Source organism: Muntiacus reevesi, chromosome 2 (assembly GCF_963930625.1).
Source record: "Muntiacus reevesi chromosome 2, mMunRee1.1, whole genome shotgun sequence".
NCBI lineage: Eukaryota > Metazoa > Chordata > Mammalia > Artiodactyla > Cervidae > Muntiacus > Muntiacus reevesi.
In genome coordinates this window covers 181,735,454-181,761,793 of record NC_089250.1, presented here as the reverse complement: position 1 = coordinate 181,761,793, position 26,340 = coordinate 181,735,454, and the positions used below count along the sequence as shown (strand labels likewise).

The following is a 26,340-nucleotide window of genomic DNA, read 5'->3' as shown; positions in this document are numbered from 1 at the left end:
CAACTCACTCCAGTATTCTTGCCTGGAGAATCCCGTGGACAGAGGAGCCTGGTGGGTTTCAGTCCATAGGATCACAAAGTTGGACACAACTAAAGTGACTTAGCACGCAGACACCTGAGGGAGTGTTGACTGTTATCATTAAAGAATGAGTAAGTTCCTACTGTGTGCTTGACTGTCCTTTTCTCACACGCATTTTCTCTTTTAGTGTTCATACACCCCATGGAAGTAGGAACTATGATTATTTTCCCCTAAAATGGGGAAAATATGGAAATGTGGAAACAGGCCCAGAGACATGAAGCAACTTACCCACAGTTGCACAGCTTCTGTGGGGGGCAGAGCCCTAAATTCCCTGACTCCGTGGCCTGTGCTATCTGTACTTAACCTTATGGTCTAGCACTTCCACACTTCCTTGGAAAGCACGTTTTGAACTTAAAAAAAAAGATATTTTTAAGTCATTGTGAACTAGACTTTTCAGAATGAGGAAAAGCAACTGAGTCCAGGACTCCCAGAGGTGGGGCTGGCAGAGGGGATGGCAGCTGGAGAGGGAGGGGCCTGCCAGCTCCCTGTGTCTCCTGGGGACACGCCTGGGCTCTTGAGCAGGGATTCAGCCTGAGTGACAGGCGCTGTGACTGCCAGATATGCTAACAAAGGAAGGCACAGGGAGAGGAGCTGCAGCTGGCTGAGGCCCTGGGTCTTGGGCCCAACCCAGGATGCCAGGCCTCCAGTCCCAGTCCATGCCTTGGAGAGCGTTCCCTGAACGTGGACACACCACAGCAATCGGCAGCCCTGCAGTCCATGGCCTTTCAGAGATGTGGGGACTTGATCCACAAATGAACTAAATAAGGTGGGAAATGAGATCTGACTGAAAGAGGAAACAGAACAGGCTCTATCTTGAAAGCAGGACTCCATCTTGGGCCAGACTGTGAACTTTGAGCTATATGCCCAGTATCTATGGAAACGACATGCCAACTGGAAAACCAGGCGCCTGGAAGGAAGAGCCCCAGGGCTCTCCATCGCCTAAAAGAATACCCTAATTATCTGTGTAACTGAATAGAACCATACATTCTATTATGCTTATTGGGGTATGACCACGGCGGTATTGATAACTGTCCACTGTTAACTACCTAGGCTTAAGGCATATGGTCATGGGTTAACTTTGACTGTATCTTTCTTGTTCCTTTGTTCAGACTAGTTTCAGGAAACCTTATACACTTAAGAGTATATAAAGTGAAAGTGAAGTTGCTCAGGTGTATAGACTCTTCGAGATCCCATGGACTATAGCCCACCAGGGTTCTCTGTCCCTCGGATTTTCCAGGCAAGAGTACTGGGGTGGGTTTTTATTTCCTTCTCCAGGTGATCTTCCCAACCCAGAGATCAATCCAAGGTCTCCCGCATTGCAGGCAGACGCTTTACCCTCTGAGCCATCAGGGAAGAATTTCACAAAAACTGGTTGGGGTCCTTGGCTAAGAGCAGACTCTGCCTTGGGCCCACCAGTGTAATAAACCGCACTCTACTATCTGCACTGTCCTTCTGATTGAGTCTGTTTTCCAGAACGCGTGGATACAACATGACCAGATGGGGAGCCTTGTGGCCTGTAAGACTGACTCCCTTGATCCTGTTAAAAGGATGAAAAGGTCCCATCCGGTTAAAGAAGCAACTCCCAGTCACTAGTTAGGAATCAGCGTCTGCTCTGGCAGTTCTGCTGCTAAGAACTTTAAGTGGATCATCCTATTTGAACCCCCCAGCTCCCTGAAGGAAGCGTCATCAGCTCCATTTTTACAGGAGACGGGACTTAACTCCAAAGCTCGGAAAGACCCAGTGCCTCCCCAAGGTCATTAGGCTGAGAAGAGGCTGAGGGAGGTTTAAGCTGCGCCTAAGTCTCAAATCCAAAGACTGGGAATGGCTGCCTCCGAAGCAGCTGAGGCCTGGAGGCAGGGAGGCTTCATGGAAGAGGCAGAATTTTCTGGTTCATTCTTGTTCAGCGTGTGGAGGGTGTGTTTGTGGCGGGGAGGAGGAATGGGGGGATGGCAGCCCCATCGCCCCACTGAGGTGCACGGCAGGTATGAGGAGAGTACAGTAAGCCCCAAGGCACTCGACCGCGACAGAACCGCGGAGGCCGCAGAGACTTCCTGTCCAGCCCCCAAGAGACCGCCTCTTGGGGCTATACCTCAGGGGCAAAAAAAGTGACCGTTCTCTTTACAGACGCAAAAACTAAGCCAGCCCAACGAGGGCCGTGGGGGCCGGCACGGAGGTCTGGTGGTCGGCTGGCGACCCGGGAACCAGGCAGGAGAGACCCAAAAGCTGCCTCAGACCCCGCGTGGCGCCTCAGCCTCCAAGCCGCACCCCGTAGCCAACCTCCGCCCCGGGTCGGAGCTGAGGAGACTTCGCGCCTGCGCAATGAGAGCGCTGGGCTGGTGGCGCGGCGTCGACGACGCGCACGCAGGGACGTTGGGGCGGAGCCTCAGCAGGCTGGGTGCCTCTGATAGGCCGCATCGGGGAGGCGGTGGGGGTAAGAGGCGTTCCTGGGCGGGGCCTCGAGGCCGGTTTGGAATTTTTGGCGCGAGCTGGGTCCGCGCGCGTTCACGGGCCGTTCCCCCTCGAGAGTCCCCCCTACCCGGGTGTGGGGAGCGGTGGGCCGAAGACCCCTGCCCGCCTGACCGCCCCGAGGGCTCCCGCGCCTTCCGCCGACCCGGAATCTGGGACTTTGCTGAGCTGCGCCCCGCCCACCCGCCTCAGGTGAGCCCACGCCCAGCCCTGAAGGGACCGGAAGGGACCGCCCTCTCCTCCCTTCTGCCGCCTCGCGAACAACTCTTAGCACCCCCTGACTGGCCTTCCTTGGATCTGCCTCACCCCCAACCCCTTCCCGCCTCGCTCCTCACCCCTCCGACAGCCCCAGCCCTCCCTGGGCCAACCCTACCCCACTGCTCAGCCCTCCCTGGGCCCCCTCTGCCGCGGGCGGCTCCGCCCACTTCCCCTCTAGAAGCTCCTCCCTCCTTCGCGGGGCCTCCCTATCCCCTTTCTGGGAGCCCCTTACCCCGGCGACGACTACTCCATTACTCGTCCTCCCCAGGAAAAGCCCCTCCCCCGTGACAGCAGGTCTGCTCCACTCTGTTCGCCAGGGTTTCCCCACGCCCACGGAGGTGAATCAGCTTCGGTCCTGCCCTGGAGGAACTCACAGTCTAGTGTGGTAGACCGTGGTCAGCAGATGGCATTCAACCTAGTGAGAGGGTGAGGCCCCTGAAAGGTCATCCCGGCCTGGCCTCTGCTTGGGGCCGCCCTGGATTCTCCGGGAGCCCCAGCCTCTCCTCCCTCCCCCACCCCACCCCACCCCACCCCCAAAGCTGTTTGGCCATGCCAGAATGTTTAAGTACTCTGGGATGGTGTGAGAATTGGTTTAGGGCCTGGAGGCTGTACTTTGAACGAGCACACTATGGGTTTCTGACACCCTGGTCCCTCACTTTGAGAAGCTCTGGGATAGGATTCCTGAGATGGATAGAGGCAGAAGGAGCGTCCCCACAGGCTGCAGGGTGAGTGCTCCATGCAGGCCCTCGCGGGGTCCCTCCCCTCACCCCTCACTTACCCAGGCACTGGAGCACACCCTCAGATGACCGCTCCCTCCAGTTTCAGTTAGCGACTCACCCCCCTGTGTTGAGTATGCACTCTTTTGATACACTGTGGCTCCTCTCAAGATTAGACTCTTCTTTTTTTTTTCCTTTTTTCTTTCAATTATAACATTATAGCCACACAATAGCCCTCTCTGCTCCAACTGAAAAGTCATTTATACCCATGGGACCACTGTCTTTTGTGTATTCTTTCAGTTACTACTCAGATCATTATATAACACATACTGAGGGATCTGTGTGCCAGATGCTAGACTAAGCCTTCCATGAAGCCAGCATTACAGGTCCACAAGCCCCTGAGTCCAGGTGTGTTTCCTGGACTAAGTGTCTAAATTCTAAAATGTCTCCAATTTTAGAAAGCTAATAGGGTGCATGTAACATATGTAACGGGCTTCCATCATAGCTCAGTTGGTAAAAAATTTTACCTGCAATGCAGGAGACCCAGGTTCAATCCCAGGGTCGGGAAGAGTCCCTGGAGAAGGAAATATCAACCCACTCCAGTATTCTTGCCTGGAGAATTCCATGGCCATAGGATCCTGGCGGGCTACAGTCCATGGGGTTGCAAGAGTTGGACACAACTTAGCAACTAAACCAACCAACCAACCAACATATGTAACACCACTCATTCATTCATCTGGGGCATCATCTCATAATCAAATGCATTAGTATTTCTATACGAATATTTACACTTAGAAGGAAAAATAGGCTGGGTCAGATTTTTCTTCTAAATGAGTATTGCTTGTAGACGCCCAGTTGTCCCAGCACCATTTATTGAAAAAATTATTTCTTTCTTACTGAATTCTTTTGGCACCCTTGTCAAAATCAATCAACTCTAAGTGTGAGGGTTTATTTCTGAACTCTCAATTCTATTCCATTGATCTTCATGTCCATTCTTACATGAAGGGGGTGGGGTGTTTTCAGTAATGAGTCATTTTCCTCTTTCTACTCCCAAGATTTTCCCCTCATGTTTGGTTTTCAGCACTTTTGATACTGTGTGTGCATATCTGCATTTATCCTACTTGAAGTTCATTGAGCTTCTTGGTTATTACTTTTACAATCACATTTGGGAAGTTTTAATCCATATTTTTCTAGCTCCTTCTCTTCTCTGGTGTACCCATCATGCATATGTTGGTTCACTTTGTTGTTCAGTCACCAAGTTGTTTCTGACTCTTTGAGACCCCAAGAACTGCAGCACATCAGGCTTCCCTGTTCTTCACTGTCTTCACATCGAACTGATGTCCATTGAGTTGGTGATGCTATCCAACCATCTCATCCTCTGCCGCCCCCTTCTCCTCCTGCCCTTGATCTTTACCAGCATCAGGGTCTTTTCCAGTAAGTCGGTTCTTCTCATGAGGTGGCCAAAGTATTGGAGCTTCAGCTTCAGCACCAGTCCTTCCAATGAATATTCAGTGTTGATTTCCTTTAGGATTGACTGGTTTGATCTTCTTGTAGTCCACGGGACTCTCAAGAATCTTCTCCAGTACCACAGTTCAAAAGCATCAGTTCTTCAGCACTTAGCCTTCTTTATGGTCTAACTCTCACATCCGAACATGACTACTGGAAAAACCATAGCTTTGACTATATGGACCTTTGTTGACAAAGTGATGTCTCTGCTTTTTAATATGCTATCTAGGTTTGTCATAGCTTTTCTTCACTTAATGCTATCCTATATTTTGCTGCAGCTTGTTTCCCTATTCTTCATCTGGTCTTCAGATTGCATAATTTCTATCAATCTTCAAGTTCACTAATTATTTCTTCTGCCAGTTCAAATCTACTTTCAAACCCCTTAGGTGATTTTTTTCATTTCAGTTACATTGTACTTTTCCAATACTGCATTTGCTTCTTTTATAATTTCTATCTCATTATTGATATTCTCTACTTAGTTGAGATGTTGTCATCGTGTTTACTTCAAGTGTGGCTTCCTTTAGTTCTCTGCACATTATTCATAGTGGCTTGCTTCATTGATTATTCTAAAGCATGGATAACAACAAACTGGAAAATTCTTAAAGAGATGGGAATACCAGACCACCTCACTGACTTCTGAGGAACCTGTACGGAGGTCAAGAAACAACAGTTAGAATCCAGCATGGAACAACGGACTAGTTCAAAAGGAAAGAAATACCTTAAGGCTATATATTGTCACCCTGCTTATTTAATTTATATGCAGAGTACATTATGTGAAATGTTGGGCTGGATGAAGCACAAACTGGAATCAAGATTGCTGGGAGAAATATCGATAACCTCAGATATGCAGATGATACCACCCTGATGGCAGAAAGTGAAGAGGAACTAAAGAGCATCTTGATGAGAAAGAGGAGAGTGAAAAAGCTAACTTAAAACTCAACATTCAAAAAACTAAGATGGCATCCAGTCTCATCACTTCATGGCAAATAGATGGGGAAACAATGGAAACAGTGACAGACTTTATTTTCTTGGGCTCCAAAATCACTGCAGATGGTGACTGCAGCCATGAAATTAAAAGACGCTCCTTGGCAGAAAAGCTATGACCAACCTAGACTGCATATTAAAAAGCAGAGACATTACTTTGCCAACAAAGGTCCATATAGTCAAAGTTACGCTTTTTCTGGTAGTCCTGTATGGATGTGAGAGTTGGACCGTAAAACTGAGTGCCGAAGAATTGATGCTTATGAACTGTGGTGCTGGAGAAGACTCTTGAGAGTCCCTTGGACTGCAAGGAGATCAAACTAGTCAACCCTAAAGGAAATCAACCCTGAATATTCATGGGAAGGACTGATGCCGAAGCTGAAACTCCAATACTTTGGCCACCTGATGCGAAGAGCTGACTCATTAGAGAAGACCCTGATGCTGGGAAAGATTGAGGGCAAGAGTAGAAGGGGATAACAGAGGAAGAGATGGTTGGATGACATCAGTTTGAGCAGGCTCTGGGAGATAGTGAAGGACAGAGACCTGGTGTGCTGCAGTCCAGGGGCTCGCAGAGTCAGACACCACTGAACAACTGTGAAGTCTATCTGTTAATGACATCTGCTGTGTTTTTTTCCTGTGTATGGGTCACACTCTCCTATGTGTTTACATACTTTGTAATTTGTTGTTGAAAACTGGACATTTTAGATTGGTTCCTCACTCTGCACCTCGGGGCTTGGGATTATTTGCTTGTTCGTTTAGTGACCAGCTGGACCACAACAGTGATGTCTCTTTCCTCTGCAATGTGAAGCCTTTGACTTTGCTCCTCAGAGGCCCTGGCCTTGGGTCTGTGCACAGTCGCCCTGGGACACTAGTGGTTTTAGGGGTGCTCTGTTTGTCTCTTCCCTGATCATAGCCAGCTGTCAGGCCCTAACAGTTACTGGCTGATTGCTCTATTGTTTTTGACAATGCCCTGGAGCATCAATTGCTCCACAGACTGATCCAATCAAATTTGGACTTTAAAGGGGTATCTTTGGAGTTCCAGACTTAAGGTTTGTTCTGACCCCAGGAAGCCTCATCTTAGCTTTGTCTTTCCCCAGTTCTCTCTGGTACACTAGCTGGCCTGTGGTTCAGCCAATAGCAGTAATGGAAGTACCAGCCTCTTGCTAATTGCTTATTGGCAAATCCTCCATTGATTTTGAGAGTACCTTTAGGCTTGAACTTCTCATACTCTCTTACTAGTCAGGTCAGTTTTTTGCACAGAGCACTTTGGAGCTCTCTGTTTCCTGACCTGCCTCTCCCCTGGGCAGAATCTCTGAGCTGGGGGCACGGACAATGCAGCCTGTCTCTAAATATCACCGCTGCCTGAGAGTGGAGGCAGTAGCCCCCGACCTTCTTGGCTGGCCTTTGCTAGTGTGGCATCTTCTCCTGAGGAAAGAGCTGGGACTTGAACTACTGGGCTCCTGTATTGCAGCTTCCTGCAGCTCAGTTAGAGCTTCTGCCCCATGAGTGGCTGGTGAAAGAAGGGAGCCCCAGTTTCTCTGCTACACTCAGTGGAAGCTTAGTCTCTGCCACATGGAGCTGGAAAGAAACCCCACTAACTGAGTTTTAGCAGCTCAACTACGAAAAAGTAAGGAAGAAAGACATTTGGAATTCAGACTTTCTTTTTTCCTTCGGAATCGGAGATAAGGGGTAGTGGGCCTGTGTTAATATTTCTAACTTACAGTCTCGGAAGAGATTGGACTTTTTTGGTAAGTTTTAATTTTCTTTTTTTTTTTTTATGTTTTTGGCCATGCCCCAGGAGCCTGGCGGGCTACAGTCCATACGATGGCAAGGGGTCGGACACAACTGAGTGACTAAGCACAGCACAGTACATGTGGCTTGGGAGATGTTAGTTCCCTGACCAGGGATTGGACCCTGGGCCAGGGCGGTGAAAGTGCCAAGTCCCAACCACAGGACTGCCAGGGAATTCCCAAAGGTTGGATATTTTAAGGCTAAACCAGGCAGGGCTGTGCACGCAGGTGGTCTGGCTTCAGAACCTGCCTTGGTTAACCTCTGTCGAACTGTGGGAGCCTCTGAGACAGGACGCTGTGGTTTTCATTTTCAGTTTGTGTTTTTCTACCCTGGGGGACGTGGCAGCGCATTCATTTGTATACCTTTTCCTGCAGGTGCTCAAGGTGCCGCGGCCTCCATGCCTAAAGCAGAGCGTGTGTGTGGTGTTGATGCAGCTGTCTTCTGCAGCCTCTTTGGGGCCACAGGACCAAGCGCCATTTGAGTGACACTCTGTACTCTGCTCCCAGGTTGCCTGTACTGGACATGCTCATGCCCGCCGAGGGCACCCCGCCACCCCTGGGTGGCACTCCTGTCCCAGTCCCAGCCTACTTCCGCCATGCAGAGCCTGGCTTCTCCCTCAAGAGGCCCAGGGGGCTCAGTCGGAGCCTCCCGCCCCGGCCCCCTGCCAAGGGCAGCATCCCTGTCAGCCGCCTCTTCCCTCCTCGGACCCCAGGCTGGCATCAGCCCCACGCCCGGCGGGTGTCGTTCCGGGACCAGGCCTCCGAGCCCCTGCAGAGCCCCGGGTATGATCCAAGTCGACCGGAGTCATTCTTCCAGCAGAGTTTCCACAGGCTTGGCCGCCTGGGCCATGGCTCTTATGGGGAAGTCTTCAAGGTGAGTTGGTAACAGCTCTGTAGGTCTGTCTGGGGTCCCTCCCCCCCATCCAGGGTGGGATGGTATCCAGGGAGCCTGCTTCCCACCTCTCCCCTGACAGCACCCCTCACAGGCTGGTAGGCTCCCCTCAGTGCTGGACTTGGCTGCTTTTTCATACCCCCCTACACAGGCCCCTCTGAGGCCCCTCAGTACACACTCTCCCCTTGTCCAGAGCTTGGCACGCCTTGCAGTGGCTCCCGCCTGCCATCTCCTCCTTCCCGGAGCCTGCCGTCTGGGGGTCTTGGCAGCTCCACCTGGCCCCTGAGCCAGAACCACCGCCCCGCCCCCTGCCATCTCCCTCCAGCCTCAAGTATTCAGGCAACTCCTCCATGCCACCTTTTGTTCCTTAAAATATATTTTCCAGTCATGTATATTTCCTTTAAAATGTAGTTTTCCTTACACAAGTACTACACGAAGACAAATTTGTTAAAAAGTACAAACAGAAGCCCCTAGGTCAACTCTCCATTCTGGAGGAAACCAAGATGATTGTCAGGTGGGGGTCTTCTTTCTAGATTTTTCTCTGGAGTTGACCACATAGAGACGAAGCCATTTCATAGGCTGCATGCAGACCACACCGCCTTGCTATTCTCTAGGCAGCTTCTTTATCTAACACATCCTCCTGGGCCAGTACTTAGAGGTCTGCCCCGTCTCTTCCATCGCTGGGTCTCCAGCAAACTGGCTCGTGGGGTAGAGGTTTGTCCAGCTTTGCTCTTGCACACACAGGGGTCCCTCTAAAGTGGCTGGCATGCGACACCTCCTGCACACGTGAGATCTGAACTGAACCTCGGGCTGGTCCCGGGTGGTTGTGCCCCCTCCCTTCCAGGTGCGCTCCAAGGAAGATGGCCGGCTCTACGCAGTGAAGCGCTCCATGTCGCCGTTCCGGGGCCCCAAGGACCGGACCCGCAAGCTGGCCGAGGTGGGCGGCCACGAGAAGGTGGGGCAGCACCCGCGCTGTGTGCGGTTGGAACAAGCCTGGGAGGAGGGTGGCATCCTGTACCTACAGACGGAGCTGTGTGGGCCCAGTCTGCAGCAGCACTGCGAGGCCTGGGGCGCCGGCCTGCCCGAGGCTCAGGTCTGGGGCTATCTGCGGGACACCCTGCTGGCCCTGGCCCACCTGCACGGCCAGGGCCTGGTCCACCTAGATGTCAAGCCTGCCAACATCTTCCTGGGGCCCCGGGGCCGCTGCAAGCTGGGTGACTTCGGGCTGCTGGTTGAGCTGGGCGCATCGGGAGCTAGCGAGGCCCAGGAGGGAGACCCCCGCTACATGGCCCCCGAGTTGCTCCAGGGCTCTTACGGGACAGCGGCAGACGTGTTCAGGTGAGGGCTGGGGGGAGGGGGGCTTCCTGGTGGGTGGGGCGTGGTCAGCAGAGGGACACCAGCCCAGCCCAGAGTCAGGAAGACTTGGTCCCAGGCCGGAAGACCCTGCCTCAGGGGCGAGAGGGTCTGGAGGGCTAGGCTGTCTAAGCAGAGAAGCCTTCGGAGCCACCTTACGTGATTCACTGGCCTCCTCACCACACCTCCCTGGGAGAAACCGTATTACTCCATTTACAGGGGAACAGACAGCAGATGGAGAGACTTCCCCAAGTCCACAATTAGCAGGCGGTGAAGCTGGGCCTGGACCAAGCGCTAGGTTCCAAGGTCCACGCCAGTCACCCCTGCCCTGCCTCTGACAGTAGCATCTGGTCACATCAACAGGAGGAAGAGAGCCTCACTGTTAAATCACTGTTAGCAACCAGAGTGCCAGTCCCGTGAGGGCGGGGGCTGCTGGAGGGACTCACCACGGTGGTGTGTGGGCCATGCTGGCCTGGGGGTCCACGCTCCACGAAGTGGTTCCCGTCATCAGCCCCTCCTCCCCCAGGGCCCTGGCTCACAGTGGAGGCCAGCAGCCCTCTCCGTGGGGTCAGCCCAGGTCGCTGGGTTGTGCGTCTCACAGCCCTCCCTGCCCCCTTCTGTCCCTGTCCCCCAGCCTGGGCCTCACCATCCTGGAGGTGGCTTGCAACATGGAACTGCCCCGCGGTGGGGAGGGCTGGCAGCGGCTGCGTCAGGGCTACCTGCCCCCTGAGTTCACCGCTGGTGAGTCGGGGGGCAAGGGCTGGGGGGCTGTCTGCCGCTGGGAGGACAGGCTCTGGGGGTCGGGGCAGCTGTGGTGGCAAGGGGCTGGGAGGCACAAGGCCCCATATCTGACATGGCCCTGCCCGGGGACAGGCCTGTCCTCTGAGCTGCGTTCCGTTCTCATCACGATGCTGGAGCCTGACCCCAACCTGCGGGCCACCGCCGAGGCCCTGCTGGCCCTGCCCGTGCTCAGGCAGCCACGGCCCTGGAGCGTCCTGTGGTTCATGGCCGCCGAGGCCCTCAGTCGAGGCTGGGCCCTGTGGCAGGTAAGCGGGGAGGGTGACGGGCCGCCTGGCTCCGCTCCCTGCCCAGGGCCTGCCCGGCCTCCCCTGAGCCTGTGTCCCTGCAGGCCCTGCTCTCCCTGCTCTGCTGGCTCTGGCACGGGCTGGCTCACCCCGCCAGCTGGCTGCAGCCCCCGGGTCCGCCGGCCACCCCACCCGGGTCGCCGCCCTGCAGCCTTCTCCTGGACCGCAGCCTCTCCAGCACCTGGGGCGACGACAGCATAGGGTGGGTGAGGACTCGGGAAGGGCGGCTGAGGACAGGGTGGGGGGGACAGCCATCAGCGCGGTGAATGGGGAACGCACCCACAAACCTGGCCCCCTTCAAGCCCAGGGAAGGAAACCAAGGCTGGTGGGGGTGTGGCCTGGCCTAGATTGAATGCAGTTCTTTCTAAACTCGGTGCGTGGAGCAGGGTCTGTACCGAGCAGAGAACTGGCAGCCTCCCACCGAGGATGCTGCCACTCTGGGGGGCTGTGCGGGGCCCACTGCACTGCTGAGAGGCGGGCAGTGCAGCCCCCACCCCCGCAGATGCCACTGGCACCCGAGGACAAGGCGTCGTCTTTCCTCTGGGGGAGAAAAGCCGCAGCGCCTGGCGAGCCCCTTCCCTGGGAGGAGGAATTCCTTAGTCCCAGGTGCCTGGTGGCCAAGTGACAGGCCGTAATTAAGAAACTACTGCAAAGGAAACCACATGCTCGGGGCAGGCAGTTCTCAGGAGGGTTCATGCCATCACCCGTGGGAGCACATTATAGCAGACAGCCTGCCAGATGAGCTTCATTTACCACAAGGGCATTTCAGAGTCAGCTCAGTCAGAGCCTCCATGCTCTAAGGGACAGAGGTGGCCTTTGTGTGCGGTCAGGTGGACTTTGGAAACTGTCAAAGCGCTTCTTTCAACATCCACCGCACACCCATTGTCTGGCACTGGCCCCTGCCTGCATCAGGCGGATCCCACCAGGGACAGGTGGGCGTTGCTGCCCCGATGCCCTCCCCCCACAGCCTGCTCATCTTGCCCCCCATGCAGGCCCTCACTGTCTCCAGAGGCCATCCTGGCCAGGGCTGTCGGCAGCACCTCCACCCCCCGCAGTGGCTCCCCTGCCCCTCGGAGCAGGCACACGCCGAGGTGAGCTGGCCCAGGGTCCTGGGGTGGGAGGGGGCGGCTCTTGGTCCTGAGTCATTTCTCTGTTCTTCCTGCCCCCCAGGGATGCTCTGGACCTGAGTGACATTGACTCAGAGCCCCCTCGGGGCACCTTCCCTGCCTTTGAACCTCGGAACCTCCTCAGCCTGTTTGAGGACTCCCTGGGCCCAAGCTAAGCCCACAGGCCCAGGCTCAGCGCTTTTAACCTCTTAGCCCCTCCCTTCCATCCTCCTGGAGGCTGGGGTCCCTGTGTGGACTCCAGTGGTCCCTTCTGCTTGGCTGTGTCTAATAAAAGGTATTTGAATCTTGGGGCGCACCCAAGCTTGCTTGTGTGGCAACACAGTGCTTCCTGCACCCTTTTATTGACGTCGCCTAGGGCCTGAGGCCCCTGGGACAGGCTGAGCTCTGCTGCAAGTCCCCAAGCCCCAGGCCAGCAGATGAACTAGGAGCCACCGACTGTGTGGGGCAGAGTTCCTGAGCAGGTGTGTCGCTGGTGGGCAGGTCAGTTGTCAGAGCACTCACTCAAGGTGGAGGGTGGGCCCTCAGCCCAGAAGGGCCGGGTCCAGGGCTGGCCAGTGCTTTAGGTTTCTCTGCCAGTTGCCTGGAAAAAGCAGCAGCTGACCTCCTGCTCCTAGGTCCAGGGGTGAGTCTAGTCCTGATGCCCAGACCCCTCAATCCACAGTCTCCAGACAGAAGGGAAAACCGGCGGGTGAACGTCAGGCTGCTGGGAGGGCTGGCCTACGGGGCGGATGGACAGAGGTCATGAAGCAAGGGCAGGAGGCTGGGCAGCTGTGAGGAGCCTTAAGTGAGTTTCCGAGGAGGCCCAGGGTGAGCGATGGCTCTGGGCTGGCAGGATCACAACTATCCCTTTGGCCCAAATCTCAGAAGTCACACAGAAGGTAATCGGAGGCCCAGAGAAAGGAAGGTTGCCTTTCAACCTACGCAGTAAGACTAAGCTCCCTGGAAGAAGGCAGGCAGGGCCACTGGAGCTCCAAGGTGTGAGTAGCAGCAGCTAGTCCACAGGGAAGATGGGATGAATGGACGGAGGCCCCCGCCAGAAGTCCCGTTTGCGAAGCGTCCAGAGAGCCATCCCCTTGCAGGCCAGTGGAAAGCATGGCGCCGTTGGCCCTAGAAGCCTGGGGGCATGGCAGGCGGGAGGTGGCTCAGTCCGGGAGGCAGGTGTGCCGGGCGGCCCAGAGCAGGTCGGGCACGACACCAGCGTGCAGCTGGAGGATGGAGCCCACGCTGAGCAGGTGCATGATCTGGTGTGAGTTACCCCAGTAGTCGAAGCGGCCGGGTACCCAGCGCTCCGGCAGGCGGGCCACGTTCACCAGCCCCCCAAGCAGTGCCAGCGCGTCCATGCGCAAGTAGCAGCGCAGGGAGCCTGGAGCCCCGGAGCCCAGCCCCGCTCCCCGGGCCCCGAACACCAGGAGGCGGGCGCCGGCCTGCCAGCCAAAGGCGCGGAGCCGGGCACTGGTGGAGGGGGCGGTGAGGGCCCGCCAGCCAGCCACACCCGATAGCAGGGTGTAGCCCAGCAGGGCAGCGGGGCGCAGCCAGGGCCGGCAGGCCAGGGTGCAGTGGATGATGGGCAGGGCCCCTGCGCAGAGGAGAGAGGCGGGAGAGGGCACGTCAGTTCGTGGGTCCACCTGCCCTCTTGCTTCCAGATTTCCTGACTCCTGCCCTTTCTACCCAGGACTCACGTGAGTGGACCCGACCCCCAGCTCCCGTCCTTCAAGCCCCCCGCCCCCCACCCCCAGCCCTGCTCACCGAGAGTGTTGATGAGGCAGACCCCACACATATCCAGGGCAAGGAGCCGGGTGTACACAGGGCTGCCCCCTTTGTGGCACATGAAGAGGTGATAGAGCACAGAGCCTGCAGGGGGTGCCAGGCAGGCCACACAGTGTGTGGCCCACAGCCAGCCATCCTCGCCCAGCTGACCCCAGGGCATGGTCATGGGCAGCAGCACCAGGAAGCCCAGCAGGGCCAGTCCTGGGGGAGGGAGACAGTTTTCCATCAGACACCTTCACACTGAGGACAAGGCATGTCCCCAGGGAGGCCCCAGTCCAGAGACAGCATGGCGGGGTGAGCGCAACACAGGTCCAGAGAAGGCTGTGGGCCAGCTGCTGGCCGGCCCTGGGCAGGGGCAGGCCCTGGGCTCCTGATCACTTGATTTAGCAGAGCTCACAGTAGTTCTGGGAAGGACAGGCCTTTATCCCCACTGTCCGGTGAGGAAACTGAGTCCCCGCCCCAGGTGACCCCAGCAAGGAAGCAAGGGAAGCAGCACAGAGCCCAGGCGGCCCTGACCCCAGAGCTGCGCTCACCCTTGTGGCGGGTTCCCTGGAAAGCAGGGGCCCCCACCCCCAAACCTGACTTCAGCAGGAGTCAGAAGGAGGCATGACCCCAAGCTGAATTCTGAACAGGACATGTGGGCGATGCTAACATGCCAGGGCTGCTCTGCCTGCTCTTCCCAACCCCTGTGCCCTCTCTCCAGAAGTGACCAGACAAATGGAGGGCCTTTCTGTCGTCTTGAGGCGAGGCCAGGGAGGAGGCTGAAAGAACCTGCTGTCGCCTACCCCAGCACCTTTTTGGGGAGCTCCATGCCTCCCAGCCCAGGCCTTCAGGGCCATTCCTACCACTTCTTGCAGGCACTTTGGCATTGCCTTCACAGGAGTCAAAGTTCAGCACCCGCGGGCTGGGGCCGCTGACTGCCCACTCTTAGCGGGGCCTGGCCAGGCCACAATCACCCCAGGGAGCAGGTAGGAAGGTCAGGCCCAGCGCACCTAGCGCCCCTCTCTCAGCCGCCTGCCTGCAGCCTGCCGGGGCAGGCCAAGGACGGGCAGGCCTGTGTCAGCACGGACGGTTCGGCGGGGCAGCGGAGGAGGGGCCGCCACAAGGCGGAGCTCCGCGACTCGGGCAGGGGCCGCAGGGCCTCCGGGCCTGACTTCCTCTCTTGGGCCCCTCCTCGACACCCATCTCCGGGATGGGTGCTGGCGGGAGACGGTGCCAGGGCGCAGGGATTACGAAGCGGCCGGACACCAAGCTCCTTCTTCCCAGGGCTCAGAAGGATTAAGCGGACTGGGTCCCCCACTCAGCTTCCCTCGCCTGCCCCCGGGGCCCCGCCGGGGGAGCAGAAGCGGGTAGCGACGTCTGGGACAATGGCAGCTTTGTCACTGCGGCTCCTGGCCATGCCAGGGCCGGAACAGCCCAGGACCTGGGCTCTAGGGCTCTCCTCGGCCTTTGGGCCGCGGCCCCAGCGCGCACAGGGCTGACGCGGATGGGGGGTGCGGGGCGCGGCTCACCGTGCGTGTAGATGTTGCCCAGCTCGTTGTGCATGTAGAAGAGGCTACGAAGGCAGCCCGAGCCGCTGCTGGCCGGCCGGTAGCCAGTGAGCACGAACTTGTTAAACTGCAGGTGAGGCGGGGAGCTGGCCCAGTCCAGCAGGCGCGGCCCGGCCAGGAACGCCATGGCCCGGTCCAGCGCGGTCGGTCCGCGTTCCTCTGGCCACCCCCACCCCCCCCACCCCCCCGGCCCGGGTCTCCTCAGTGGGCCCGCCGCACCGGGAGCCTAGTCCCCGCGCCCGCCCACCTCTCAGGGCTCTGTCCGCGCACGCGCTGGCCCGGGGGTCCCGGCCCGCGCCCCTCCCGCGCTGCGCACGCGCGGGCCTGGCGACCCCACGCTGGGGCGGAGGCCGGGGACACGCGGGGCGCCGGAGCGCAGTGCGGCCCGCTCCGCTGGGGCAGGCGTTCTGTAGGGATAGCTTGTGGCGGCGGCCCGGAGGACGGGCGCGGCCGGACACGGGAGGGGACGCCAGGCTCCGCCCCAGCTGCTCGCCCCCGTCATCCCGCCCAGGGTTTCGCGCTCCGGGCTCCTGACGTTGCAGCTGCGAGGGCCAATGGGCGCGGCTGGCGGGGAGGTTCCTCCAGCGGCCGCTCAGGCCTTCACCCTCTTAAGCATAATTTTTTTCGGTCCCAGTCTCACTTGCATGGGGTGCCTGTTGGATTGGGACGCGACGTTCTGAGTCCCGGTGGCTCTGCCAGAGTGAGCCGGGAGCCTCGCGTTCCCTTGCAGTGCGCGCCCGGGCTTTCCGCGCGAGCCCCAGGGCCGACCCACCCTTTGGGCATTCACCCTTGGGGATACAGCCCCTCCACCCTGCCCCGTCCCCACAGCCCGGGCTCTGTCCAAGGTGCTGCCGGCCCGGGACTTTCGGACGGGTCAGGTCTAGAGCCTGCACGCCACAACTTCACGGGTGATCGCTCCACTCGCACGACTTCCCCGGAGTGCAGCAAGGCGCGCCAAGGTGGCTGGGCCTTTAAGGGTGTGACTGACTTGCCCGGTGCCCTCCAGTGAGGACCTGCCCTTGGGCCAGGATTCTCTGGGCGTGTGGGGGGGGGGGGGCGGTGCGCGCGCGCTCAGTCGTGTTTGACTCTTTGCGATCCTTTGGACTGTAACCCGCCAGGCTCCTCTGTCCATGGAATTTTTCAGGCAAGAATACTGGAGTGCGTGGCCATTTCCTCCTCTAGGGCTCTTCCCCACCCAGGGATCAAACCCGCATCGCCTGCGGCTCCTGCATTGCAGGCGGGTTCTTTCCTCGCTGAACCATGAGGGATGGGCGAAACTGTTGAAGCATATTGCACCCCGCTTAGGACCGGCAGGAAACAGTGAAGGAGAGAAAGCAGGAAATAAGGGAAGAAAGTTCAGTATTTCCCCCACCCCTACCCCCGCCCCGCAGGGTTCATTCTAAATTAAATCCACGAAGGTGTCCCTTCTTCCGCCTTCTCCTCCTCCCCTTCTTCAGGATCCCGCCCATTCATCTTTCCGCCTCCTCGGTTTCTCCATCTTCTGCGTCCCAGGCGGTTACATGAAACTTCCCGTGGAACGCCCTTAATTTGCACACAACCAGCCTAGGCACAGTACCTCGTTAACATAGCTCCTCCCGCACATAACAATTTCCGGCGCCCAGTACCAAAACAGATCCTTTATTCAAAGTCTGTGGTTGGTCTTAGGACCACTTTTGTTGACCTCTTACATTTCACTTCGGGCGGTAGTCCAGAACTACCCCAAGCAGGGCTCAAAGACCCGCGAACTGAGGTCTAAGAGGAAGGGAAGCAGAATTCCTCTTGTCCTTTGGCCTTGACCATCCGGACCCCGAGGGTCAGGTCAAGTTCTCAATAATAGTAACAGATGCTTCCTGTCCAACGTCTGGCCTCCTTGAGATGACTAGAGCTGCCCTCAAAGGGGCAGAAGGCCAATGCAGACAGAGGGTGGCATAGGGTCTGCGGAGTCCATCCAGTCGCAGGAGGATCCAGTGGACCCTGGGGGTCCCCGAGTCAGAGAGCAGAGATGAGTGAACGCAGGGAACTCTGGCTGGAGGCGCTCAAGGGCCGGTAACTCGCGGTTAAACCCTCAACCTGGGGGTCCCCGGGAGGACAGGGCAGGGCCACCCCTCGAGGCCGGCGGTACCAAACAGCCCAGCTTCTTGTGGGGTCCCGGGAAGGCCTCAACGTTGGGGGCCCTTTACTCGGAGCCAGCAGGCAGCCCCTAAAGAGGGAGCAAACGTCAGCCGAACCCTTCAATCAACCTCACCTCCAGCACCTTGCTTCGCCTGTGATCCCACACGGGACTCCCTGTGTGGACCCAAGGCCTCGTCCCTCAAGAACCCAGGAGTTCCGTCCAGCCCCTTTCCCATCGTGTACTCTAGCGTCCCAGAAGGCCCTCCACGCCCCGGGGACACAGGGGCGGGGCGACAGGCTCCCCGCCGGCTCCGCCCTCAGGCCCCGCCCCAGAGCGCGCACCGTCCGCGCAGCAGGCGCAGCAGCGACAGCACCAGCAGGAGCAGCACCGAGACGGCCGTCACCGTCGAGAAGACCTGGGCTGCGAGCACACGAGAGCGGTGAGCACGGGGCTTGGAAGGGGCTTGACCCCCCCAAACTCGCTCCCGCCTCCCACGCCCGTCTCACCCCCCATCGAGGCCTCTGGAGCGCCAGGCCCTGGGCTGCAGCTCATGTTGGCCCCGTCGAGGGGCGCTGCGGGGGTCTGAGTCGAGCCCTCGAGGGGCGCCGGGTCGGCGTCGGCGTCCTGCAGCCCTGCGGAGACGGGTGTGAGACCGGCCAGCTAAACGGAGGACCCGAGGCGGGGTGGGGAGTGGCCTCACCGCGGTAGGTGAGCGCGAAGCCCTGAGCGTGGCCTCGCGCGTCGCTGCGGAAGGTGAGCCGCAGCGCGGCGGCGCGCAGGCGCAGAGGACCCGGCGGCGGCGGCCGGGCGCCGTCGAAGGCGCGGAGCAGGCTGCCTGAGGCGGCGTCGCGCAGCTCCAGCCGGTCACGCGGGTCGGCCAGCTCGAAGAGGCGGAAGGCGAGCTCCAGCGCGGCGCCCGGAGGGGCCAGCACCCAGCTACAGTTACGATCCGGCCCGTACTCGTCCGGGAAGTCCGGGGAGTAAATGACACCCTGGGGTGCGGTCCAGTTCCCCTGGCAGGAGCCCACGGACACTGTGGGCGGGACCGGCGGTCAGAACCCGGAGGCCCGCGGGCTCCTCCTTCACGGAGGCGGGGCTCTATGTAGAAGCCCCGCACCTTCCCCGCTGGGCCCGGATCACCGGACCCTCTTCCATCCCAAGTTCAGCCCAGTTAGTTCCGTCCTCCAGCCCCGTCCAACCTGTTCTAATCAAACCATTAGTCCCCTCCTCTAGTCTTCCTTGGTGGCCCAGATGGTAAAGAATCTGCCTGCAATGCAGGAGACCAGGGTTCGATCACTAGTTTGGGAAGGTCTCCTGGAGAAGGAAACGGCAATTCACTCCAGTATTCTTGCTTGGAGAATCTCATGGACAGAGGAACCTGACAGGCCACAGTCCATGGGGTCACAAAGAGTCGGACACGACTGAGTGACTAACAACAACAACTAGTCTTGATCTCAAACCAACTTACCAGGCTCCTCTGTCCAAGGGATTTTCCAGGCAAGAGTACTGGAGTGGGTTGCCATTTCCTTCTCCATCCTTCCTCTAGTCCAACCCCTCCTAATCAAGTCATTAGTCCCCTCCTCTAGGCTTGTCCTCAAACAGTTCCTTCATCTAGTCCCGCCTGAGCCCCAGACCCCTGACCCCCAGGTTCAACCCAGTCCCCTCTTCGGTCCAGTCCTCAACCTAATCTCTTAATCAGGCCCTGTCCTCAACCCATGCCTTCCCTTCCCAGATACCTCCCCCTGTCACTCTTCCCCTCACCCAGGCCCCTCATCCCTGCCCACTCCTCACCTTCATAGATGCCCAGGCGCCCATCACCACCACACAGCTGGCCTGGGTGGCCGAAGCAGATCTGGTCACAGTCGGTGGCAGGAGCTGGGCGTCCTCGGGCCAGGTCACTTTCAGAGCCACAGAAACAGGCGTAGCCGGCCTCCACGCCCGCCACCTGGGAGCACAGACTGGGTGACCCCCCAGACAGGGGCTGGGGGTGGGGGGTGGAGTGGTGGGAGCCAGGGATCGGGGTTGGAAGTGGGAATCAGGGCTGGAGGTTCGGAAATCAGCGTCAAGGTTTGGCCTCAGAGTTGGATGTTAATTTGGGTTCTGAGGTCAAGGTCAGGGGTCACTGGTCTGGGCAGGTGGGCAGTACCTGGTAGCCCTTCATGCGGCAGAAGCGAAGGCACACCTGGACTGTGAGCTTTGTCGAGGTGCCGCTGGGCCCGCTGAGGGCTGGAGGTGCCCCAGAGTCCATGAAGCAGCCCAGGTACCCAGGCACTGAGGGGGCAGCAGGGTCAGGCTCAGTGTGGGGCCTGCAAAAGCGAACTCCCCCCGGGCAGCCCGACCATCCCCATCGTCCAGCCCGGCCCGCTCACTGTGACACGTGGGGATATCGCAGTAGCGCCAGTAAATGCCCTCCTCTGTCTCGGCCACGTAGCACCATGGTTGCACGTCACCATCTGGGTTACTGCAGGCCCAGGAGAAATGGTTGGGATATTGTCGTCCCAAGAATCATGAATTTCAGGCCCTGACCTTATTATTCGCAAAATGGCCACTGTGTGTGTTAGAGTAAATCCTGGTTTGCCCACCAGAATGGATGTTGACTTCCCAGTGCATGGTGGGAAGTCATTAAAGGGGCCCTGGGGGGCTGATTTTAGGTCTTCAGCTGTTGCTCAGACATGACTTCATGTATGAGGACTTCGAGGCCATTTGTGTTCACCCCCCACTCAGCCCTGGGCCTCAGCCACTGTCCCTTGTTTTGGAACCCTGCTTTAAAGCAGACGTGATGAGCCCTAAGCTTTGTGGTTCAGCAGGGAAGTGCCCTCCCACTTAGCTCAGTCCCCGCCGCTTCAGACCACAGCTATGGCTCTGAACCCCCAATTCCTCGGTCACCGCTTGGAGACGTCTCTCAAAGGAGCTGAACGCTAAGAACCCGGCCCTCACTCTAGAGCTTGCCCTCTGACTAGGCCCCATCCTCATGGGCGCCTTGGTGCCCAGGTCTGACCTGAGGCTCTGCAAAAAGTTGGACTCCTAAAGCCTGACCCAGGTCAGAAAAGGTTTCCACTCATCGCTTAGGCCCCGCCCTTAGGTTCTTAAGCCGATTCATTGGAAAAGATCTTGATGCTGGGAAAGATTGAGAGCAGAAAAGGGCGACAGAAGATGAGATGGTTGGATGGTATCATCGACTCAGTGGACGTGAATTTGAGCAAACTCGGGGAGATAGCGAGGGACAGGGAAGACTGGTGTGATGCAGCCCATGGGGTCGCAAAGAGTCAGACATGACAGCGAATGAACAACCAGGCCCTCCGGATGGCTCCTGGGCCCGCCCAGCGGAGACCTCCGCTCCGCCCACGCCGCGGCCGGGCCCCAGGACAACGCCCTCAACCCTGCACCGGCCCCGCCCCGCGCAAGCCCCGCCCTCACCGGCAGAAGTTGTGCGCGCCCAGCCCCCAGCGGCCCTGGGGGTCGCTGGCGCTGCTGTAACTGTGCTGCTGCGTCTGGTCCCAGTAGAGGCACGGGCGGCCGGCTCCGCGCGGGCCGGTGCGGTTCTGGTGGCCGCGGTAGTCGGCGCCGTTCACCTGGAAGCACTCGGACAGGCCTGCGCGCGGACGGCGGGGCCTGAGGCTGACCCTCGCCCAGACCTTCTCCCCACCCTCCGAGGGCTGTTCGACTGCCGCCTCCACCTGCTCTGGCCCTTCGTGAGCCGGGCAGTCGGGTTCTAGGCGCGCAGGCCGAGTTGGGAGTGCAGCCCTCGGTCCACTCTCCGCGCCGGGACTCACCTGGGCTCTGCAGGCTCCCCGCCGATGCCCCGCGTGGCGGCAGCAGCCGGAGCAAGAGGAGGAGGAGCAGGCCCTTGGGGGGCCGTGTCCCCATTGCCCCCAACCGAGGAGAGGTCGCTCTGGCCCGCGCAAGGCCCTCGGCGCCCCCCGGGTCGCTCCAGGGTCTCCCAGGCGTCTGCGGAGGGGGGCGTTGTCCTCTGACAGTCCGTACTCGTCCCGCTCTGGGGCCCGCTCTGGGTCTGGGGCGAGAGGATGGGAAGGCGGGGGAGTATCGCCCAGGGGTATCTGCCTCCTAAAGTTTCTGGCCTTGAAGGCGTCTCTCTGCCCCGACCCAACTGGGAATTTACCCCGGCGCGGGGGGCGATCTCAGGCCAGGGACGTTTCCGGGCTCTGCTTCTCCGGGCTTGGGGTCCTGTCTCGGCTTCCACACCCGTTCCCTCCCGCTGCGCCTAGCTCTCTAAGTCTCCCTCGCCCAGGTCTCTAACGCGCCGGCTCCTGCCCCCCGCGCGTCCCCCCGCGCGTCCCTCCCCCCTGGGTCCCTCCCTCCGCACCCCACCCCCCGAGGCCGGGAAGCCCCGCCCGAGACTGGAGCCGAGGCAGCAGGTCCAGACGCCTCCCACGCCCGTCCCCCATCTCCCGGACCCTCCGAGGCCTGGCGTGCGCCTCCCCGCCCTTCCCCCTCCCCGGGTCGGTGAAGATTCGGGTGGGAGCGTGTGCAGGAGGATTGATCGGGCTGGTGGACAGAAGGACCCTAACGGGGGAGATACAGGACCGTCTCCCGAGGCCACATGTCCCGGGACTCGCCAGCGTCCCCCGCTCACAGCCAGCCTTGAATGAAGTGCGCGCGCTCTCCCACTCAGTCACCATTCATGGTGAGACGCTCACACGCGCACCGCCTTTGGATCTTCACGCCTCTCCCTTCCCGGGTCCCGACGCCTCCGGCCTCGGGAAGCGTCACTCCCGGCCCCCTCACCCGCCCGACAGGCTGGAAGGGTGGACGCTCAGCCCGGGACAGGCAGGGGCAGCTGGTGTCTGGGGAGGAAGGCAGCTGCGCCCCTGGTCCCAGCCTGTCCCCTCCTCGCCTCCTCCTCCTCTCCCCAGGACCCCCGGCCCGGGCTCGCAGCGCAATGGAATTCCCCCAGTGGTCCCCCCCCCTGGCGGGGGAGGGGGAGGGGAGCAGGCCCAGGCAGGCGTGGGGGGAAATTCCCCGCCCCCTCCCCCTGGGCCCAACTCCTCCGAGTCCTCTGATCTCCCAGCAGCGCCCGCCGGCTGCCCCCAGGGCTTGGGGGGAGGCCAGCGCAGGTGCGTGGGAGAGCACGGCGGAGAGGGAGGGGAGGGGGAGGAGATGGGGGGCCCAGAGCTCCAGTCGCCCAGATGTCTTGCCCCTCAGTCCAGCCTCCCAACCCCTCACCAGAGGGGTTGCCCAGCTTGGAAGGACCTATCTGTAGGTCCTGTCAGTATCCACACCCCCTGTCTCTCCTGGAAGACTGGGGGCAGCAGAGAAGATTCTAGGAAACCCAGAGTGCTGGTGGTGGTGGTGGGACCCCTGAAGACCTCTTCTTGGAAGTCAGTGCCTCAGGCTGGGGGGCTTCCCAAGTGGTACTAGTGGTAAAGAACCTGCCTGCCAACGTGGGGGACAGAAGAGAGGTGGGTCTGATTGCTGGGTCTGATCCCAGGGTCAGGAAGATTCCCCTGGAGGAAGGCAGGGCAACCCACTCCAGTATTCTTGCCTGGAGAATCCCATGGACAGAGGAGCCTGGCAGGTTACAGTTCCCCGGGGTCAGAGTCATGACTGAAGCGACTTAGGCACGTTCACACACATGCTGGTGCGGCGGGGGGGGGGAGGTGCATGTGTCATGCTGGGGTGGCGAGCATTCTAAGAAGCTGGCTGGCTGAGACTGGAGGCCAGCGCCCTGGTTGCCTCCTGGGGGATCCCTTTCACCTCCCAGTTGCCTGGCCCTGCTGAGCCCTGGACGGGGGTCTCACTGAACAGGTGAACCCAGCTAAGGAGGGAGCAGTAACACCCATCGACCTGGGCCCCCTTCTCTCTTTTGCTTATGAGCTTGGGGGCCGCCTTGGCTCCGTGGTGTTGTCCTAGGCTCTGGCCTGGGCCACTGCTGGGGCAACGGGGTTGCAGGGAGAGCCTCACTCTCAAGGGTCATATGAGAAGGGCGAGGTGGAGGACAAAAGACCACAGGGATTCCACATGTGGAGTCAACGCTACAGGATGATGGTCAACGCTACAGGAATGAGTTCTGGCCATGAGGCATGAGAGGGGGAGTGACGTCTCTTACTCTCAATACTCAAAGTAATAGCCGGGATCAATAGCATTGTTATCGCTGGGGAGAAATGCAGAATTCAGAAGTGTAGATTCTCATGCTCCACCCCTAATCTCCTTCATCAGAACCTGCATTAAGCTCCCCGGATCTTAAAGTTTGGACTGCACGGATGTAAAGCCCTGCCAGATCTGGCCTACAAGCAGCCTCAATTTCTAACTCCTTCATTCACCAACTGAATGGAGAGGATACTTAGGGCCCAGGGCAGGGGGGGATGGAGCTGGATTCCCGAGTGACCTTATACAAGGAGTCTGCCAACCAGAAGTATCAGCATGGGGCTCTGCGTGAGTGAAGACATAAACATCTATGTATTCAGCCACTGAGATCCGGGCCTTGCTTGTTATAGCAGCTGGCGCAACTTAATATACATCCTCTCACCCTCACCCAGTTCTTGTCTCCAGGGCTGCTTCCTACTGAGAGCGGACAGGGAGAATGTTCTGTGTTTCTCATTGAGCTTCTGGTGACTTGTTGGCTGTCTTGGCATTCCTTGGCTTGTAAAAGCCACCCATCACCCCGATCTCTGCCTTCATCTTCACATGTGTCTCTCTGTGTGAGCACCTGTGTCCAAATTTCCCCTTTTAATAAGGACAGCAGCCATACTGGACTAGGGACCACCCTAGTTTGACTCTGTCTAGACCAATCACATCTGGAGCAATCTGTTTCCAAATAAAGTCACATTCTAAGGTTCCATGGCTTCCCTGGTGGCTCAGATGGTAAAGAATCTACACACAATGCAGGAAACCCAGGTTTGATCCCTGGGTTGGGAAGATCCCCTGGAGAAGAGAATGGCTACCCACTCCAGTATTCTTACCTGGAGAGTTCCATGGACAGAGGAGCCTGGTGGGCTACAGTCCATGGGGTCGCAAAGAGTTGGACACAACTGTGTGACTAGCACTTTCACTCATGGAGATTCTAGGGCTTAGGATTTCTACATGTGAATTTCGGGAGGACACACTTCAACTCATAACATCTCTTGTCCCTGTCCTTTTGCCATCCTTGCTGCCATCTCCCTCATCTGGGTCACCACCATCTCCTACTTGGACTAATCACTCTCTCAGTTGAGGTCCAGTGTCCCACGGTTTCCAGGAGCAGCCTGTCCAGCAGCCAGAGTCTTTTTTTGTTGGGAGCGGCTGAAGACCCATTCTCGGGCCTCCAGAGCCCTGAGGGGGCCGGTGGCCGGGCAGTCATGAGAGACTGCCCTCTGTAGAGCTGTGGTGCGGTTGCGGCCTGAGGCTGGCAGCTGTCCCAGCCTTCAGAGACTTCCTTGGGTACCTCTTGCTTCTGGTCCTTGAACCAGGTAGTCATACCTGATACAGACATCCTGGGACAGGTATTGTGTGATGGGATTGCAAATCAACCCTGAATATTTCCCGAAAGGACTGATGCTGAAGCTCCAATACTTTGACCACGTGATGCAAAGAGCCAACTTGTTGGAAAAGACCCTGATGCTGGGAAAGATTGAGGGCAAGAGAAGAAGGGGGCAACAGAGGATGAGATGGTTGAATGGCATCACTGACTCAATGGACATGAGTTTGAGTTCACTTGTCCACTCTCTGATCTCACACTTTCAGCCTCCAGCACTGTGAGAAATAAATGTCTGGTCTTCAAGATCCTCCCCTCCCAGTCCAGTCTATGGCATAATTACGGCAGCTTGGGCAGACTTAAACACTTGGATTCCCCAAATTCTCCCAGCACCGGAGGAAGGAACCCCATCAACCTGAAGACACAAGGAAACTGGCAGAGACAGTGTTGACCGCTGGATCTGGGGTTTCTTTTGGGGATGATATAATGTTCTGGAGTTAGAGGTGATGGACACCCTACCCTGTGAATATACTAACAGACATTGGGCCACACACTTGAGTGGGTGAGCTGGATGTTATGTGGATTATATCTCAATAAGGCTGTTACTGGAAAGAGCCTGACCACTGGGGAAACATGGGGATAAGAGGGACTGTGTCAAGGATGGCCATGGGTTTCTACTGTGGTGGAGCCATCAGAGGAGCGGAGGACAGTCCTCTTTGCTCTCTGCTTGGCTGGTGACCATGGGAGACCTGGGGCCAAAGTCCTGGAGGCAGCGGGACACACAGGCTTGGTTGCAGAAGGGAGTGGGGGCTGGAGCTGTACGCTGACAAACCGTGAACCCTGAAAGTGGCTGGGCAGAGAGGGCTGAGGTCCAGTCCCCAGAGCCAACCACCTTGTGGATGGGTTGGCCCAGGGCCGAGGGGCCCTTGAAGGAGGTTGGGGGGGAGGTGTGGAAAACCTGGGGGTTGCTTTCAGGTCTGCCAGGATCAAGGAGGGGCAGTCAGTGCAGGAAAGCGAGCTCTGAGATGCACCCGCAGACTTTAGTGAGTCTTGGTGCCACCCTGCTGGAGCCATCTCGATGAAGGACATGGGGGCAGGAGGCTGGGCCGGGCTGGTGGGCGGGCTGGGCTGGGAGAAGCGTTTCAGCGATGCTCGCCTCACCCCCAGGGGCAGGACTCGGGGCGGGAGTCCCTAGAGCCTGCCGCTGCCCCTGCCCCATCTTTTGGGTTCCGTGTCGGTAGTTTCCC

At 58.5% G+C, this 26,340-nt stretch overlaps 3 protein-coding genes across 8 annotated transcripts; 1 reads left to right on the top strand and 2 right to left on the bottom strand.

Annotated features, from left to right (window-relative positions):
• The first annotated feature begins 2,561 nt into the window (after positions 1-2,561).
• On the top strand, positions 2,562-12,431 carry PKMYT1 (protein kinase, membrane associated tyrosine/threonine 1). Of its 2 annotated transcripts, none has more exons than XM_065924138.1 (8): positions 2,562-2,736; positions 8,171-8,669; positions 9,532-10,025; positions 10,675-10,781; positions 10,914-11,086; positions 11,170-11,327; positions 12,118-12,216; positions 12,296-12,431. In XM_065924138.1, the coding sequence occupies exons 2-8, from the start codon at positions 8,319-8,321 to the stop codon at positions 12,405-12,407; spliced, it is 1,494 nt and encodes a 497-aa protein (XP_065780210.1). In that variant the 5' UTR covers positions 2,562-2,736; positions 8,171-8,318; the 3' UTR covers positions 12,408-12,431. The 2 variants fall into 2 exon arrangements, with proteins under 2 accessions (XP_065780210.1, XP_065780211.1); XM_065924139.1 differs by lacking the exon at positions 2,562-2,736 and adding an exon at positions 7,580-7,753.
• PAQR4 (progestin and adipoQ receptor family member 4) lies at positions 9,783-16,014 on the bottom strand. 4 transcript variants are annotated; one of them, XM_065924140.1, is made up of 3 exons: positions 15,531-16,014; positions 13,999-14,220; positions 9,783-13,828 (listed from the first exon to the last, which is right to left on the bottom strand). In XM_065924140.1, the coding sequence occupies exons 1-3, from the start codon at positions 15,694-15,696 to the stop codon at positions 13,395-13,397; spliced, it is 822 nt and encodes a 273-aa protein (XP_065780212.1). In that variant the 5' UTR covers positions 15,697-16,014; the 3' UTR covers positions 9,783-13,394. The 4 variants fall into 4 exon arrangements, with proteins under 4 accessions (XP_065780212.1, XP_065780213.1, XP_065780214.1 ...); XM_065924141.1 differs by lacking the exon at positions 15,531-16,014 and adding an exon at positions 14,813-15,506; XM_065924142.1 differs by lacking the exon at positions 15,531-16,014 and adding an exon at positions 14,865-15,505.
• A 1,339-nt stretch (positions 16,015-17,353) lies between these two features.
• On the bottom strand, positions 17,354-21,549 carry KREMEN2 (kringle containing transmembrane protein 2). 2 transcript variants are annotated; one of them, XM_065920270.1, is made up of 9 exons: positions 21,456-21,549; positions 21,100-21,274; positions 20,052-20,143; positions 19,829-19,953; positions 19,474-19,627; positions 18,383-18,715; positions 18,189-18,314; positions 18,024-18,102; positions 17,354-17,769 (listed from the first exon to the last, which is right to left on the bottom strand). In XM_065920270.1, exons 1-9 carry the CDS (start codon positions 21,547-21,549, stop codon positions 17,559-17,561), a joined length of 1,389 nt encoding a protein of 462 aa, XP_065776342.1. In that variant the 3' UTR covers positions 17,354-17,558. The 2 variants fall into 2 exon arrangements, with proteins under 2 accessions (XP_065776342.1, XP_065776343.1); XM_065920271.1 differs by having other exon boundaries at positions 19,474-19,510.
• Between the last annotated feature and the right edge of the window lie 4,791 nt (positions 21,550-26,340).